General features: G+C 41.7%; 1 protein-coding gene across 1 annotated transcript in view; it reads right to left on the bottom strand.

The window, feature by feature from the left end:
- otud5a (OTU deubiquitinase 5a) overlaps nucleotides 1-17,639 on the bottom strand; it is a 45,590-nt gene that overhangs the window by 25,242 nt on the left and 2,709 nt on the right. Inside the window, exon 2 of the mRNA XM_072681434.1 lies at nucleotides 12,422-12,515. Within this exon, the coding sequence (XP_072537535.1) occupies nucleotides 12,422-12,515 (94 nt within the window). The remainder of the gene's footprint in view (nucleotides 1-12,421; nucleotides 12,516-17,639) is intronic.

Here is a 17,639-nt window from a genome sequence, read left to right as displayed (position 1 = left end):
CTACAGTTGGACTGGGGCAGAATTCTATCGGGTTACAGCCAAATCGAGACAGAACATTGTTGGGTTATGGTCAGGCATTTTGTCAGGCTACAGTTGGACAGGGGCAGAATAGAGTCAGTCTAAAGCCAAATGGGCGAATTTTGTTGGGTTACATTTAGACTACGCCGGAATTTCGTCTGGCTACAGTTGGACAAGGGCAAAATCTTGCCAGGCTACAATCGGAATTCTGTTGGGTTTCAATCGAATTGGGGCAGAATTTTGTTGAGTTGCAGACGGACAGAATCAGAATTCTTCTGGGCTTCAGTCGGACTGGGGCAGAATTCAGTCAGGCTATAGTGGGGTTTGAACAGGAGTTTTCCCAGACTACAGACATGTCTCCACAATTGAAGGGCTTCATAATTGCCTAGTGAGCTTAATCCGGTGAGTCAAGAGTACGGAACATGCTAAACACAGACCTAAACCGGCCCTTCAGGACTGAAGCTGTGTACTCACTAATTCCATCCTTATCAAACAACAAAGCACAAACAGTACTGCACACCATTAGGAAAGTTTGGATCTGCTTCGAAACATGTATTGCCGTGCACTGCTTGGGGGGAACAGATCAATAGAATGATGTGAGCTCCTGTGGAATTCATCAAGAACATCGGACTCCAGCATGTCTTCAAACTTTGCTCTGTGTTTGCGTGGGACATTACGTGATGTACCTGTAGAACTGGGACAACCTGGATTTTGTTAAACGACTTGGAAAGAACCTGCTCGTGCTCACGACTGCAGCAAAAGCAGACCTGTACTTTCAAGTCACCCAGCCCAACTTTACTGGACCTCATAGTGAACAGATTATCTAAATCCTAATTAAAGTCCTAATTAAATTTGATTCATCACCTGTTTATGTCTGTTTTAAAGATTCACCGATTCATAGATAGTTATGCTTTTATTAGAGTTTCTATTTAGACAGGAGCAGGAGAAGCTGTGTTGTTAAATTTCTCTTGAAAAGGCTTTCCTGAACAGTAAAAAGGCATTTTCCATTTCAAAGCTGCACGTTATGGACAAAAGTATTGGGACACCAGCTCATGCACTGTATTGTCCAAAATTAAGGGTATTACAAAGAGTTTACCTTGCTTTTGTAACTGTCTGCACTGTCCAGAGAAGGCTTTCTGCTAGATTTTGGAGGACTGCTGTGAGGACTCGAATGATTGGTGGATGATCATCACCAGTACAATAATCATCATCATCATCATCATCATCATACCTTACCCAAAAGTAAGATACTTCAATACTTCTCCACAAGGACTAGGTAAGCTGTATGTGTGTATGTGTGTGTGTGTGTGAGCGAGAGAGTAAGAATTTGCATATCTGTGTCAGCAATGGGTGCAACTTAAAGTAGACGAATGCATTCATTAGAATAGGTGTCCACAAACATTTGGACATGTTGATTGTAGATTTTCTTTTACAATTTACTTTGTAAAATTATCTGAATACAAGCAATAGGACACCTGGAGTGATGAAAATCTTCTCAGCCCAATATTGTGCACACCTGACAGGATCCGACTCCACGTCTATTTAAAGAATCATGCAAGCAAAACAAAAACATCACAACATGAGTAACCATGTGCTCCAGGAGCACAGCTGTCACTCATGTTCCCCGGAGGCAATCACCTCCAATGTACTGGAAGCAGAGAATTCCAGCCCTACCCACAATGCATGATTCTGCTGCTGCTGCTCCTGTCAAATCAGGGCAGGGCACCTGCCCTGGCGTCCGAAAAGAGGCACAAACAAGTCAGGGGGAATGCGATGGAGCAGTGCCTCAAGTGACCTCCACAGAGAACAGGCATGGCAGGGCGGCTACCGCGGTATGCAATTTGCGTATGACAAAGATTTCCATACACAGGTCGACACACCTTAGGTCCTGAGAGTGCGTGTGTACACAGGTTAGTTTCGCTTCAGACCAGGTCAACCTGCAGGAACATTACTAATGCTTGAAAACATGTCTGGAATCCACGCCAGCTGACTGCACAAACAGTCTCACTTCTCATAAGGAAACAAATGCCAGTCTCGATTTCGAGGGTCATATGTTATGCAGATAACTGTGAACATACACTACATGTCCAAATATTTCTGGACACCCTTTCTAATGAATGCGTTCAGCCACTAAGTTGCACCTTTCGCTGGCACAAATGCGCACACACAGAGCTTGTCTAGTCCCTGTAGAGAAGTATAGTCAATAGAATAGGACTCTCTGGAGCGGATAAGCATGAACCTATTGGCTCCATGCTGCCTAATGGCAGAGCTAGAGGGGTATAAAGCCCCCCAGCATTGAGCTGTGGAGCAGTGGAAGAACTGTGTTCTCTGGAGTGATGGACGGTGCTCCATCCAGCTCTTTTAATACTATTGATTTCAGAAGAAACAATGCATGAGCAGGTGTCCCAATACTTTGGTCCATATAGTGTAGTTTAATGGTATGATAGCCATGCAAGCAATTCTGCTTCCAAGTTCTCTTCAGGTTGGCACATTTATGAAGGCAAACAACAGTAGAGATGAAGGTGGATTTAGACGAACAGCTTGTGACAGACCATGCTAGCCAAGATTAGCTCAACAGATGCTTAGTCACAGAACCGGATGTTTTCATGCCATTGCACTGAGACTTGCCGGGAAAAGGCCCACAACAAAGTGCTAGGCTGGCAGAGCCAGTTCCTACTGACTGATCACTTCATTACAAGGAAAGTGAAAGAGACTTACACCAAGGGGGTCAAAAAAAAAAAAAAAAAAAAAAAAAAAAACAAACACAAAAACACAACACAGAGGAGTTGTGTTGCTTCCTAAAAGAGGTTTACTCCTTTGGCCATAATCTGTATGTGGATTAAGTTCTTTTCTGTAACTTTAGCCTGAGTTAATGACTGTAACTTACACACCGTTTATGCTTGATATCAAATCATTAGCCCAATAAGACGTTGGGCAAGATCAGATGTCGGTGGACAGGTGCAATGGCTCAAAAAGATGCATTTGAATCTGATTACCTTCAGAAAGGGTCGAGTACGCTCTGTAGTCATGTCACGGGCAAAGGTAAACGCGTTCAAGTCCCAAAACGAACGTTTTTAGAGAACTTAATGGGAAGACAAATCCGATTACTTCAACACCTAAAACTACAATGCATTAGAGATGTGTTTTAATGCAAGCAGAAAGTATCTTCTGGTATCTGATCACAGATGTCCAAGCACAGGTGTTTACATTTCAATATCAGGTGTAAGCGAGCCTGGACGGGTCGTGTCCCTGAATTCAAGAACTTGGCCGGTTCCCTAGCATTCCAAGCTGCTACAGTTCATCTTACAATCACCTGTGGCTAACTTCTGCTGATCCAATCCAGCCCAGGTCTGACTGAAGAGGATCTATTGTTTATGGTCAAAGTCTGGAAACGCTGCTGCCGTTTCAAGGTAACTAACGAAAGTTTGCTTAACATGCCCAGGTCAGGTCGTCCCACTCTTCTCCTCACCACCCTCAGCATGTGTGCATACAATGCTTACAGTTGTCAATGCTAACCCACACCACAGCCCAAGCCAAATCAAGCCAAGCCAAGCCAGGCTAAACCAAGCCAAGAGGAGGAGGGAGGGACGGGGGACGAAAGAAAGAGAGAAAGAAATGAGAGCCATCCGTACACAGCTGAAAGGAGAGTGCTGGGAGCCAGGGTTGGGCTCTAAAACCCGACACCATTTCCCACGTCTCAGAAACGCGAGTTCACATTCCATCAGTAACCCCATTAACACAACACTGCGCTTACTGCTTTCAACGGCAAGAAACGGACTAAATGTAGAGTATGAGGGTTAGCCGACACATTTTTAGCACTAAAATGATTAATATTTTAGTGTCAAGTGGCTATTTTTGTCAGGAAATAATGCAGTGCAACCAACATTAAGGACAGCATGGAGCTTCTTTTATATAGTGATCCATACACACAGTAGCATGCGGAGAGCCATGGACCAGTGGGGACGTGCAGCAACACAGCTGGCCCCCATCATCAATGGATGTTGATCTCTGGTTGTGACACTAGGTGACCAAAATTCATTGATCTGATGTAAACCTGATACAATACGAATGACAGCACGCGTTGATTCTTCGATGGATTAAAATTACAATGTGAATAAAGGCCAACGTCTTTCAAGCATCACATGCTGATGTCCCAATTTATCTCGACTTTGAATTCTAATGGAGATATAATGACAGAAACCCAACGTCTGGTCAGCATCACAATCTTAACGTCCACTCAACATCCCATTCTAAGATCTTGTTGGTTTCAAACTGTGGCATTTAGGCATTTAGCAGACGCTCTTATCCAGCTTATCTAGCTTTGCTATTTATCCAAGGATAACCTCAGCTAGTTTGAATAGACTAATAATTCAAAGATACCTCTAAGCTTAGACTCTACTAAACACAAGTCAGTAAGGAGACCATAGTACTCTACTATTCGCCCAAGTATTCCCGGAAGAGGAGGGTCTTCAGTCTGGGTTTGAAGACAGCGAGCATTGGACTCTGCCGTACGAACACCCAGGGGAAGCTCGTTCCACCACTTTGGTGGAGGACAGAAAAAAAAGTCTGGACGCTCGTCTTCCGTGGATTTTGAAGGATGGCGGGTCGAGCCGAGCCGTTCTTTGAAGCTGGAAGGGCTCTTGGTGCGGATCGGCTTTTAACCATTGCCATCAAGTACGGAGGGGCTGGTCCGTTCTGGGCTTTGTAGGCCAGCATTAGGGTTTTAAATCTGATGCGGGCAGCAGCTACAGGAAGCCAGTGAAGAAAGAACGCAGAAGTGGAGTGACATGGCTGAAGTTAGAAACGTTGAAGGCAACCCGCGCTGCTGCATTTTGGATAAGTTGCGGGGGCCTGATGGTGCGCAGAGGGAGACCAGCCAGAAGAGAGCTGCAGTAACCAACTTAACCTTAACATCTTTCAAACGTCTTACTCCAGCTTCATATTGACGTAAAATATCAACGTGTGAGGTATGGTGACCAAAACCCAACATCCAGACGTCACTCTTAACGTCCACTCGATCTGATATTTTTTAACATTGTTAGACGTTTACATTTTGCTGGTATCAAACGGTGGGATCAGGTATCCAACATCTAAGGTTGGAGATTGAGGTCAACCCAACGCTGGAATTTTCTGATGTGCAGGCCGGGACTACATCTGTACAACCGTCGGAAGACTTTAATGAGTTACAAACCCAAAAGCTCTTGTGGGAACTGCTGAGGAGACGTCGTATCCAGCTCAGAATAAGTGTTGTCTAACACCCTAATCATGTGCAGCGAAGGTTGTTTATAAAGTCAGGCTGCTGTTTGCTAAAAACAGAGATGAAGATGCTCATTTCACACCTGAGTCTGCACTACATCCCAGGAAACCAGCCCCGAAACCGCAAGCACTTCAGTGGGCTAGTCTGTGTAATAGCAAAACTGAAACCGCACAGAGACGTTCTCACTATCACACACAAGTTTGCAGGTGTGTGTGTGTGTGTTTGTGAGAGAGAGAGCAAGAGCGCGCGAGTCAGTCATTTCGGGGGGGTTTCTATAAAATAAAATGACTACTCCGATACTGCCGAGAAACAAACCGCTAGTCAAGGAACGATCTCCCCCTATGATGCAATGAAACTGTGATCTCTTTCATTTCCATCACATGCTCACTTCTTACGCGCAAAAGCTCAGCATTCGGACTGCAATTGTCCGGAATGACATCTGCGCATTATTATAATAAAAAAAAACCTATGTAGAGATGATGGCTAGGGCAAAGAGGAAGGATGAGGTACACCAGGACAACCAACAAACCCAAATAAGTCACCAAAAACTATTTCCAGTGCAGTTCTTTGAAGGTTCACCAAATAACTGTGACATACAGAAGACTGCAGACATTATATGAAAGGGTTCACCATTCCCCAACTCGCCCAATCAGGTACAGAGAGTTGAAGCGCCCAACTTGTTTAGGTGGCCCTGTTAGATCATCGGTTCAATGCTGGAAATCCCACAACCATTCACACATGGTAGCCCCAAAGAACATAACTGGCCTTGCTCCCTCTGGGTGGGCAAGGCCACCCTACCACTCAGCACTATGCTATTTAGCAGTGTACTCCTCCAAGCATGTTCAAGCTTCTCCAAGACTTCAGACATTATGTGAAGTGTTTCAACATTCCCAAACTTGCTCACTCGGGTACTCTCAGGGAATCTGAACAGAAACAGAAACAATACAATACAATACGAAACATACAATGCAACAGAATTGATAGTGTTGTTCTCCATTCTCCAAACATGTTCAAGCATCTCGCAAGCTTCTCAAAAATCTGAAGGGCTTCGATGTTCCCCAACTTGCTCAGCTGGGTAAAGATGTGGTGGCTGGTTTCATGTGACCTGGAGTTACCACATTCTAGGCTTCACCCTCCAAGCAATGTGGCATTGTGTGAAAGGGAGAGGGGTCCTAACTAGTGGAAATTACTAAATTGGGGAGTTCAAAAAGATGTGGTTGGATGGACCATAACCAACAAGCAACGGAATAGGATTTGACCTTAGCACAATTTTCAGCGATGACCAGGGAATGAGCAAAACTATATTGTTCACTGAAGAGCAACCAAAATAGTCAAAATGCCCCAAGTTGCCTGACTCGGCAAGTGATTTTCAAACAATTAATGTCAATATATGCATGATAGAAGTTTACATGTCCCTTTAAACTGCATCTTCAAGTGAATCGGTTATCATTAGTGTGGTGGCAAGTACGCCGTAGTGCCCTGTATCATAATAAAGTTGCATATGCTGAGTCGTCCAACATCTTCTGTGGCGTTAGCATAACCTGGCTGCTGGGCTTGTCCAGCAGCACCACTGCGGTGTTCGCGTGGCCCACCGCGTGCCTAGTGGACGCTAGTATCACCTTCGCAACGCAAGCACTTAAAAGCAAACTGTACTGTACTGCCTGTACATCGTCGTCTTGTATGTCCGAACCAGGGCAATAGCTATCCGTTAGCATAGCACTAACTGCATGCTGATGTTGTCAACCTCATGGAGGACTTACACACAAATGGATTCCAACATCTGTAAAAAGGCCTTCTTGGCATGGTTTGAGAAGAGTGTAATTTATGCATGCATTCAGTGAGTTAGCAAGCTACATTAGCCTAGGAGTGGTAGTGCAAGAGTAAAGGGTGAAACTGTCGCATAATTATTACGAGACGCCATGCGACTGGTCTAACAGCTCCGTACCGAGGCAGAGAAGTATAGTGCGGCCTTTGTAACCATTAGGCCTTTAGTGGAAGAGAGACCATAAAGAAATGTACTAGTACCATATTTTGAATAGTATAAAAAAAATATTGAAAAAACTGCTCCACTACTTCCAGCTACACAGGTGTAACTATGCTCTGTGCACTAAAACACAGTTTAACAGTGTTCTGTTGGTCTGTAGCAACAAAAAACAATAAATAAGAATCAGTCATATTGCTCACCTCTAAGCGTAGCAATATACAACTCTTACCTGCACCAAATTCAAACACAGAAACAAGCAGCATGCTATTGATTCTGAGAAGAGGCCAACAGCCGTGGGGCTTTTTCTTTTTTTTTTTTTTTTTTACCACTCCGACCCTAGCGGTGGGGTTTTAGTGAGCAATGCCAGTAAACACAGGCATCATGTAGTTTTTTGCCCCTGATCAGTGATTACCTTTTGATAAGAAATATGTAAAGATATAAATCCTGCTGCATAATTAAACCTAAGGAGCCGCCTGGGTCTTTGAGGGGACCTTCCCTTGACTTCCCTTGATACACCCGAAAACGTGTTCAATAGAAATGGTTCTAAGGAAAGGAAGGTCTTCTGCAGCACCTTTATTTTAAAGAGTGTATTCTGTAAAGCTGGTCCAGCCCAGCAACAGTTGCTAAGAAGAAACGTTTGGACTTTTCAAACCGATCGGCACTACATTAAAACCACCTCTTGGTTTCTGCGCTCATCGCTCATTATGTAGTTTTATAAGTGCAGACTGCAGTCCACTGGTTTCTCGAAATACTTTGTTACCCTCCTTTCACCTTCTTCCTTAATGGTCAGGACCCCACAGGACTGACCACCACAAAGCAGGTATTATAGTGACATAGCGGTGGTGCGTTAGTGTGTGTTGTGCTGGTGGTACGAGTGGATCAGACACAGCAGTGCTGCTAGAGTTATTAAACAGTGTGTCCACTCACTGTCAACTCTATTGGACACCCCTGCTTCATTGGCCCACCTTCATCAGTGCCCCCAGGATGCTGCTGTTGGCTGGACTTGGTGGACACGGATGTGTTTAAAAAAAAAAAAAAAAAGAATTAAGGCAGCACTGCTGGGTCTGATCCACTCGTACCACCAGCGCAACACACACTACTAACACACCACCACCATGTCAGTCAGTCAGTCAATGTCCCTGCAGTGCTGAGAATGACCCACCAGTCAAATAGCACCTGCTCTGTGGTGGTCAGTCTTGTGGGGTCCTGAGCATTGAAGAACAGGGTGAAAGGAGACTAATAACAAAGTATGCAGCGAAACAGATGGATACAGTCTGAACTTATGGAGCTATAAAGAACTCCTGTATGGGAAGTGATGTGTACTTTTACAGAGACTCTGGTCTACTCTGGTCTGCTAAATGCCATAAATGTAAATGTAACCATGTAAATGCTTCAGATGGATGTGGTATGTGAACCATGAAAGACAAGAAGCAAGAAGCTTTGTTACATTCAGGTCAGTTGTGTAACTGGGCCCCTAGTTGACTGGGACAACGGTTTAGAGGCTGATCGGTGGTTCTACACCTGCAGCCCAACGTCCCTGCAGGGAATTTTCGACATGTAGGTCAGTGCCAAACACAGATCTATGTGACAGCCACGCTTACAGAGCAAGGGAGGAGATGGAGGTCAACGAAACAAGAGAGAAAAAAAAATGTGTGTATATATATATATATATATATATGGGTTTTAAACAGGGAAAGTGTGCAAGAGAGAGAGAGAGAGAGAGAGAGAGAGAGAGAGAGAGAGGCTGTGTGTGCATGTATCCGCATGCGTAGGAGGGGGCCGCTAAGAGTGAGTGAAAAGCGGAGGGTTTGTTTCCCACAATAAAGTTTCATAGCTGGGGTAGAAATGACTGTGCGAAAGAGATGAGAGATAACAGGGAGCTCAAGTTCCAAACAAACAAAATACAAGCAGAAATGAATGTATAAAATGAAATGTAATATAATATGACCAAATGTTTGCGGACACCCCTTCTTATAAATGCATTCAGCTGCTTTAGGTGGCACAGCTTGTACAGTCCCTGCAGAAACGTACTGCCAATAGGACTCTCTGGAGCAGATAAACATTCCAGTCTAATGTCAGGTTTGGGTTCGAGGGGTATAAAGCAGTGGAAGAACTCTGTTCTCTGGCATGATGATGGTGCTCCATCCAAAACTTTTGGGTTGAGTTGGGGTGGTTATCATCCAACATCCGGGGTTCACTAACACGCACATCGCTGAATGCAATCAAATTCTCCAAATAACACTCCTCCAGAATCTGGTAGAGACAGTTACTCCAACATAAGCAGGATAAAGATTTTTTTATACACTTGATTTTAGAAGAAACACAGAGTGAGCAGGTGTACCCAATACCACACACACACACACACACACAAACTACATAGCTACAGATTTATATGAAGTATAAAGATATGAAGTACTGAGTTTAATTTAAGGTGGTGTTGAAACTCATTGACTGAGTGAGTGAGTGACACACACACACACACACACACACACACACACAATAACTACATAGCTACAGATTTAAATATGAAGTACTGAGTTTAATTTAAGGTGGTGTTGAAACTCATTGACTCACTTTTGAGTCAATAATGAGGAATTTGCCATTTAATAGGGAAACTCCCTGGCCCAGAGGAATAACAACAATAACACGGAAATGATCATGATTGTGAAAAAATAGCCTCGTGATGAAACTGCGGTTTGAGGGAAACTGGGTTAGACAGTAGCTGTAGTTGCCGCCTAGGTGTGGGAGGTTCTGTTTTGATCTGAAAGTCCCTGTGCTGGAAGCAAAAGGGCACCCAAAACATGGTTAGTGGCGCCACCAAGTGTATGGAAATGGTAAATGCAAAATGTAAAATCTTTCCATGTAATTCAACAATCACTGGCTTACATTAATAATGACAGTATTTAGAAACTGACATTATGAATAGTGATACCTAATCTGCATTAGCTACAGCCCTTCTAATAAATGCACCCAGCTTCTTTAAATTGTACGCTTTACACTTTGCTAAAATAGGTGTGACTAGTCTCTGTAGAGAAGTACTGCCAGTGGAATAGGACTCTCTGGAGCAGATGATTATAACCCTACTGGCACCATGCCTAATGCCTGACGTGGGCTAAAGGGGTATAAAGCCCCGAGCATTGACCTATGGAGCAGCAGAAGGACTGTATTGGTTGGTGCTACATCCAATACTTTAGGGAAGAGTTGGGGAGTTGTGGATGATGGAGTGGGGTAGTGATCATCCTACATCCTGACCTCACGAACGCTCTTGCTGCTGAATGCAATCAAGAAAGCCTTCTTTCTGAACAGTAGAGACACGAAAGCAGGATAAACTCTCATATATATATATCCTTGATTTCAGAAGAAACATTGAATGACCAGGTGTCCCAAAACTTTTGTCCATACAGTGTATATCTGCAGCATACACTGTTACCAAGGACAAGTAAAATTTAATTTAAAAATAAATAAATAAATACATACATAAATAAAATTCAACATTGGCATAGTATATTGACCCCCCCCCCCCCAAAAAAAAAAAACTATTAGGAAACACTTACCTTATATTTGTAGGTTACAGTGGCTTATTTTACTACAATTAAACATATTTAAGAACTGAAGTGTATAAATTATCATTTTAATATTAATAGTTTTATTGCACAAAACAGAAAAATAGAACCAAATAAGTTAATCTGTCAATAGTGCACTCTTTATGAACACATCAAAAGTTTATAACAAAATTATTTTGATAAAATGACTTTAAATAGAAAGAAACAAACAAAAGTGTTAAAAGTTTTACCTCACAAAACCTAGCAACACATTAGCGCTATGTAATTGTGCTGTTTGGGACGAGTCTGGATTTGAATCGGCACTAAATTTAGTTCTGCGTCTTTTTTTTTTGCATACTGGACTAACTACATACTTCATCATCTAAAAACTTCATCTACTTTTACAGCACAATTTTATTTAAAGCCATTCTTAATCGTCCAAAACATGGTTTCACATGGTTAAACATATAATTCAAGTTAATGTAGCATTTAAAAAGTCAATCAAAAAGGTCGTGAATAAAGTTGAATCAGTTGAATTTTGTTATTTTAGAAATTGTTTGACTGCTGAAACAGCTAAACTATATTTTAATGCAACAATGACGTGCCCAGAAGGTTGATAGAAAAATCTACACTTATCATCATGTAGTAACTTACTCAAATTTGCAGATTACACTTTGTCCAACAACGTAAAAATCCCTCCATCTTAAAAGTAGCAACTTTACAGGAGGAGGAAGAAACCTTAACTTTTAATGGAATCCAATGTAAAAAACTTTAGTCGTTTTGGAGGATTTTTATTGGTCCACTCACCAATGTTTTTTTTATATCACTTGAGGAGTAACTGCTAGATTCACAGTATGTCAGAAAGTGAAACATGGCAAAAATGGAGATAGACGTTTATGACGACAGCAATGATGTAAGATCTGTATGGTTTGGCTCTTCATGAACTGCTTTCATAATACAAAAAACAAGGGAGAATCTGTCTATTGACTCAATGACCAGAAAAGATGCTGTAGAATTTTTTTTTTAAATGCACTACATAATAATAAATGATAAAATCATGGTCAAGAAAATAATCAAGATTGTCATCATAATATAAAGTGTGTGTGTGTAATATTACATATATATATATATATATATATATACACATATACATACATACACACACACACACACACACACATAGCAATGTGCTGGCAGTGTGCTCTATTTTACTGTATTCTTTACTGATCTGATATAACAAATATTAACAGGTTATGTTAAGCAATTTGCAGCTTTATAAGGGACTCGCTACATGCACTAAAGCAGAGTGCGCTTTTCCTCCCTACTCTTGATTTCGAGGTAAAGAGGAAGCAATACTTTCACATAACGGACAGCCTGCTCTCAGTGTGAGTTTTACTCATTTCATTTTTTTATTACACTTCATAAAATACAGGCAGTAGGGTAGGGCGATACGGCACGTTGTTACTGCTTGTTACTCTTTACTTAAGGCCCGTCTCAAAAGAGAGGTTCAAAAAGAACTAATGATAATGATGGACTCATGTCATGTAAAGCATTATTAAGCAGGCAGACTGTGGATGACCATCTAAAACTTATATTTAATTAGTTACAAAAGAGACCTACCGACAGCTCTGAAGAGGCAGGCACCGTCTTCCTTCATTTTTTTAATGACAAATCCTTTCTTTTCCCTAAGTGCTTTCTCGAACCAGTGCTCCTGCTGCAACACAAAGGAGAGAGAGAGGATATGCATTTATACAGTGTTATCCAAAGATCAAATTTTTATTTTCGGTGAACTCAGGAAATAACTTCCAGCTCTTTGCAATAAACCAATAAGAAGGCAAAAACAGCCCTTCGCAACTAACAGAACAAGTGCTTTCTCCAAATTCAACACAAAATGCTGCTTTTAATGACGACTGCAGCCTCAGAATTCTCCAACCCCTTCTGGACAAGCGTCTTCAGTACTTAGCAGAGCACCCTCCCGCTGTAATGACCTGCTGCAAATGTGATGCATAGCCAGACACCAGCTTCTGGCAGCGTTCCTAAGGAATCTTAGCCCATTCCTCATGGGCAATGGCCTCCAGTTCACTAGTATTCTTGGATTTGCTGCTGTAACCACCTTCTTCAAATCCCACCAGAGATTTTCTATGGGGTTCAAGTGAGCCGACTGTGACGACCACTTCAGTAGCCTGTGAACTTCGAGCCATGATTGGGAGCATTGTCCTGATAGAAGGTCCAATAACGCCCAAGCTTTAGCTTCCTCAGAGAACGCATAACGTTTTCTCCTAGGATTCTCTTATAGTTGATTGAACCCATCTTGCCCTCTCTCGACACGCTACAGGTTTCCAGTGGCATACAATGCAAAGCAGCCCCAAAGCATTACGGGCCACCGCCATGCTTCCCTGCAGGCGCATGCTTCATTCTTCCTCCTCTTAAAACCCATCAGTGGACTGGAGGCCATTGCCCACAAGAAATGGGCCAAGATTGCCAGAAGCTGGTGCATGGCTGTGCATTGTGTTTGCAGCAGGTCTGCAAATACTAAAGATGCTCGTCATGAAGGGGTTGAATAATTCTGGGACTCCCATGTGGAAGTGTCCCTTATTGGAGTTCCCTTTGATGCTCCAAAAAAAAAAAAAAAAAACACTCCAGATCTTACAAGCATTCGCTTAATATCGGTCTACACCAGTGGAGAGTACTGGTTCCACTGTCCTGCATGTTATAGTGGTTTTACTCAGATTTCGGCCTATTACTTAATGCATTCGTTGCTGGGGATGCTCTTAAACATGGTACTCCAGGGCCAGAATTGTGGACCTGTACGCTGTAAAAGTGCAATAAAGCTCCTACCAAGCCTAATCAGGGAAGCAGCACATTTTGGGATCACAACAGTGAACGAATCTTTCCCTAATTAACAGCAAGTCTTACCTAATTTGTGTGGCTGTATTATTTGTATAAACACAGATCAGATCTGTATTTGGCATTGGGATCAGATTGAAAAAATCCCTATTTTTCAGCCAAGTAACTGATATTTTGTGAGTTAAACAGAAGATCAAAGGTTTAAGGTCTACATTTAGACTTCTTGACACGTCCAGATATCTTTCAGGCATCTGGGAGGCATCTGGGAGCCCTCAGTGAACTCTCTGATTGCGTTTTTTCCCCAGCAGCAATGGAGCCAGTGCTAAGTGAATGCAGATTTACAGCTGATATGAGCTCAGAGTGTTTTGCCAGCGATCTCCAAAAACTGTCCGAGTCTGTTTACACCTGGCTTTAACACACGTTTTATATTAGGATCGTATCTGAATCTAATTTAGCTATATAACGCTATTTGAAGAACTAGTAAAACCACAAGGGAACGCACACTAATACCGTCAGACTGCCAGCTCTGCTCAATCATCACCAAAATTCACAAGTGCACACGCAAGAAACCAGTATCCATAACAGCAAAAATTACTTGTATAATCTTTCCGCTTGCCTAACTGGATCCAGACAGGGAAAACACACTCTGTTTACACTGCTGTTAAATGTGGTCAAGACGCATTTCTGACCACCTCCGAATGTGGTTTGCGTGGTCTGAGTGATCAGCTTGTAATCTGATCAAAACGTGTCCTGTGTATGTTTACATCCTTTTGTTCATGTGGTCAAGTAAAATCCGAACGGCAAAAAATAAAACAACCTGTTAATGAGGTGCAAAACAGCTCCTCGGAGAGTGGGAAATCAAGGCTCAAGAATCATGTGGTGTTCCTAATTTGGGCATGACACTGACTACAGACTGACGCACGACTTCAGACATCCACACCGGCAGTCAGGTGCCGAAAACTGTGGCACTGCCTGTGTTGAGTGCTGGCGCTACATTGAAAATAAACATCAGACGACAAGCAGACAAACACAAACGCTGCATCAGTGAAAGCACTGAACTAAATGAACAGAGTGCATTTCAATACAGAGCAATTAGCCATAACATTAGCACCACCTTCTTCGTATTGAGTAGGCGCCCTTTGTAATATAACCGATCTGCCCATTTGAGGCATGGACTCTACAAGGCCGCTGAAGGCATCCTTTGGGGACCTGGCACAAAGATGCTGGCAACAGATCTCGTAAGTAAGTTGTGAGGTGGTGCCTCCATGGATCACATCCCAGCCCATCCCAGGTCTTTTTATTGACCACTTTTCGTAGGCACTGACCACTGCATACCAGAAAATACAAATAAAAACAAAGTCATCTAGCCATTACAATTTGGTCTTGTCAAAATATCTCTTTTCCTATTTTTAAGAACTGACTATTCACTTGCTGCCTAATATATTCGCCCCTTGGCAGATGCCACTGTAAATGAAGATGAAGATGGTGAGTGGTCAGTGGTACTAATGTTATGGCTGACTGGTGTATGTAAACAAATACAGTATTTTCGGTGATTCAGTTGCTAATGGCTGGGAAGCACGGGAAGCCTGTTGGTTATGAGGGAAAAAGGCCAACCACAGGCCACCATTAAACTTCATTTACTCATGTTCAACAGCAGGAGAGGACCACAGAAAGAAGGGAGGAAGGGCTGTTGTTGTCCAGAAGCTAAGCTATGCTAAGCTAAGCTAATGCTAACTGCATTAAAGGGCATTTTACAGTCAGTAAACAGTAAATCAGACAAATTCAATATTTTAATCCTCAAATATAACAGAAAAGCCTGTGATTGTTTCATGAATGAGGGACACAACTACAGTAGAGCCTTGTCATAATAAAAGTCCCACTTCAGAGCACTGGTCAGTGAGTACAGCATGGAGTGGTGTTTTTATTTATTATGAGACGCTGTGGAAAATAATTGCAAATGTCAGACAAAATTTATAAGCAAAAAATAAATTAGCGTAGAGTCGGACAGCACCGGCAGCTTTTCTTAATGAATCAAAAATACAGCTGACCGTAAGGCCAAACGTTATAGGTTGTGCAGCTTATTTTTGTGTCAAGAGGGAATTCTTTTTAATATAAATAAAAAAAAAAAAAAAGAATCATGAATATAATAAAGGCTTGGAGTACTAAAGGGTTTGTTTGGGCCCACAAAATTAGACAATACATGAAGGAATCTGTCTGCACAAGACAAATGCAGAATGTAAACAGTGTATAGTGCAAAACTGCATCATATGGAAAACACAACTGTGAAGATTAACCATGGCTTATTTACCACAAATTAGGGCTGGGCTATCTGGTAAAAATATTGTTTTATGATATTTCAAGATATTTTCACGATACACAAAAAGAATAAATGCATCAGTAGGGATGATTTTTTTTTAATTATTCTAAAATACAGCTGACCGTAAGGCCAAACGTTATAGGTTGTGCAGCTTGTTTTTGTGTCAAGAGGGAATTCTTTTTAATATAAATAAAAAAAATAAATGAATCATGAATATAATAAAGGTTCGGAGTACTAAAGGGTTTGTTTGGGCTCACAAAATTAGACAATACATGAAGGAATCTGTCTGCATAGAACAAATGCAGAATGTAAACAGTGTATAGTGCAAAACTGTATCATATGGAAAACACAACTGTGAAGGTTAACCATGGCTTATTTACCACAAATTAGGGCTGGGCTATCTGGTAAAAATATTGTTTTACATTATTTCAAGATATTGAAAAAGAATAAATGCATCAGTAGTGATGATTTTTTTTGTTTTAAACTACCATCCAAACTCTCCCATATTTAGTACAGCGTTTTTACTGAAATGTGCTGCACTTTATCCCGTTAAACCACTAGACTAATTACACGTAACATGCAGCTGATCAGCGTTCTTTAAGCACTGATCATATCCTTGATATGCTTAAAAAAAGCATATTGTGCATCATAATAAGAAAATTGATCACAATACCATAAAATATTGTAATATTGCCCAGCCCTACCATACACACACACACACACACACACACACACACACACACACACATATATATATATTTGACACCTGAAATACAAATTAAATTTGGAAGAGAGAATTATTAGAATAGCTCTCTAGTTGAACACAGCTCTCTTCACGGTCTCTCAGATCCGCTGGTTAACAACCTCTCCTCTAAACTTGTAATAGCAAGTCAGCCGACAGCAGCGCTGGGTTAACTGTAAATCAGGCCCATGTATATACAGCCCCGTGGTCCTCCTCGGGCAGGGAGCGCGTGTGAGCTCTGTGGTGCTAGCCTACTCTCGCTAGCAACATGCAGGCGCTGAGTTTTCGGGCTGACTGATGTGTTTAAATGATTAAAATAATTTAATAATAATAACAATAATAATTTATACACATCTGTCTGAACTCATTTAAACACATCTGTATGTTTGAAACATGGACCGTAGGATGGATTTTAAATGGTATGTACTGTGTACTGTCATGCTGTCCAGTGCTCAATTACTAAGTAAGTTATAATAAAAAACAAATACTAAATTATATTATAAATTAAATAATATAAAATTATTTCTATTTCCAACAAATCTGTATAAACATGTACAAACAAAAGACATAGTGTTACATTACATTACAAACCTGGTTTCCTGGTTTTGTTGCTTTAAACAGCTTAGCTTTAAAACTTACAGCAAAGAAAGGTATGCAATTAAGTCTACCGGATAATCTGCCCTTAGGTGCTTGAGCACTACTGCCGTGCTCCGGTACCAGTTTCTTTAAATGATCTTCCCAGAAGACCTCAAACTAAAGGCTTTGTGTATTTTAATGAGGTGTTTCTCGACCCAGTCCTTGGGGCCCACCTGCCAGTTCTGCATTTTCACTCTAACCTAGTGTGTTGGGACCTGGGATAGAGCAGAAATGTGGAACCATCAGATGAGCCCCAAGGACTGGGTTGAGAAACACTAGAAGACTTCTGTGGTGCA

Source organism: Salminus brasiliensis, chromosome 6 (assembly GCF_030463535.1).
Source record: "Salminus brasiliensis chromosome 6, fSalBra1.hap2, whole genome shotgun sequence".
Taxonomy (NCBI): Eukaryota; Metazoa; Chordata; class Actinopteri; order Characiformes; family Bryconidae; genus Salminus; species Salminus brasiliensis.
Note: the sequence above shows the minus strand (reverse complement) of the source record. Positions and strands in the feature narration are given on the sequence as shown.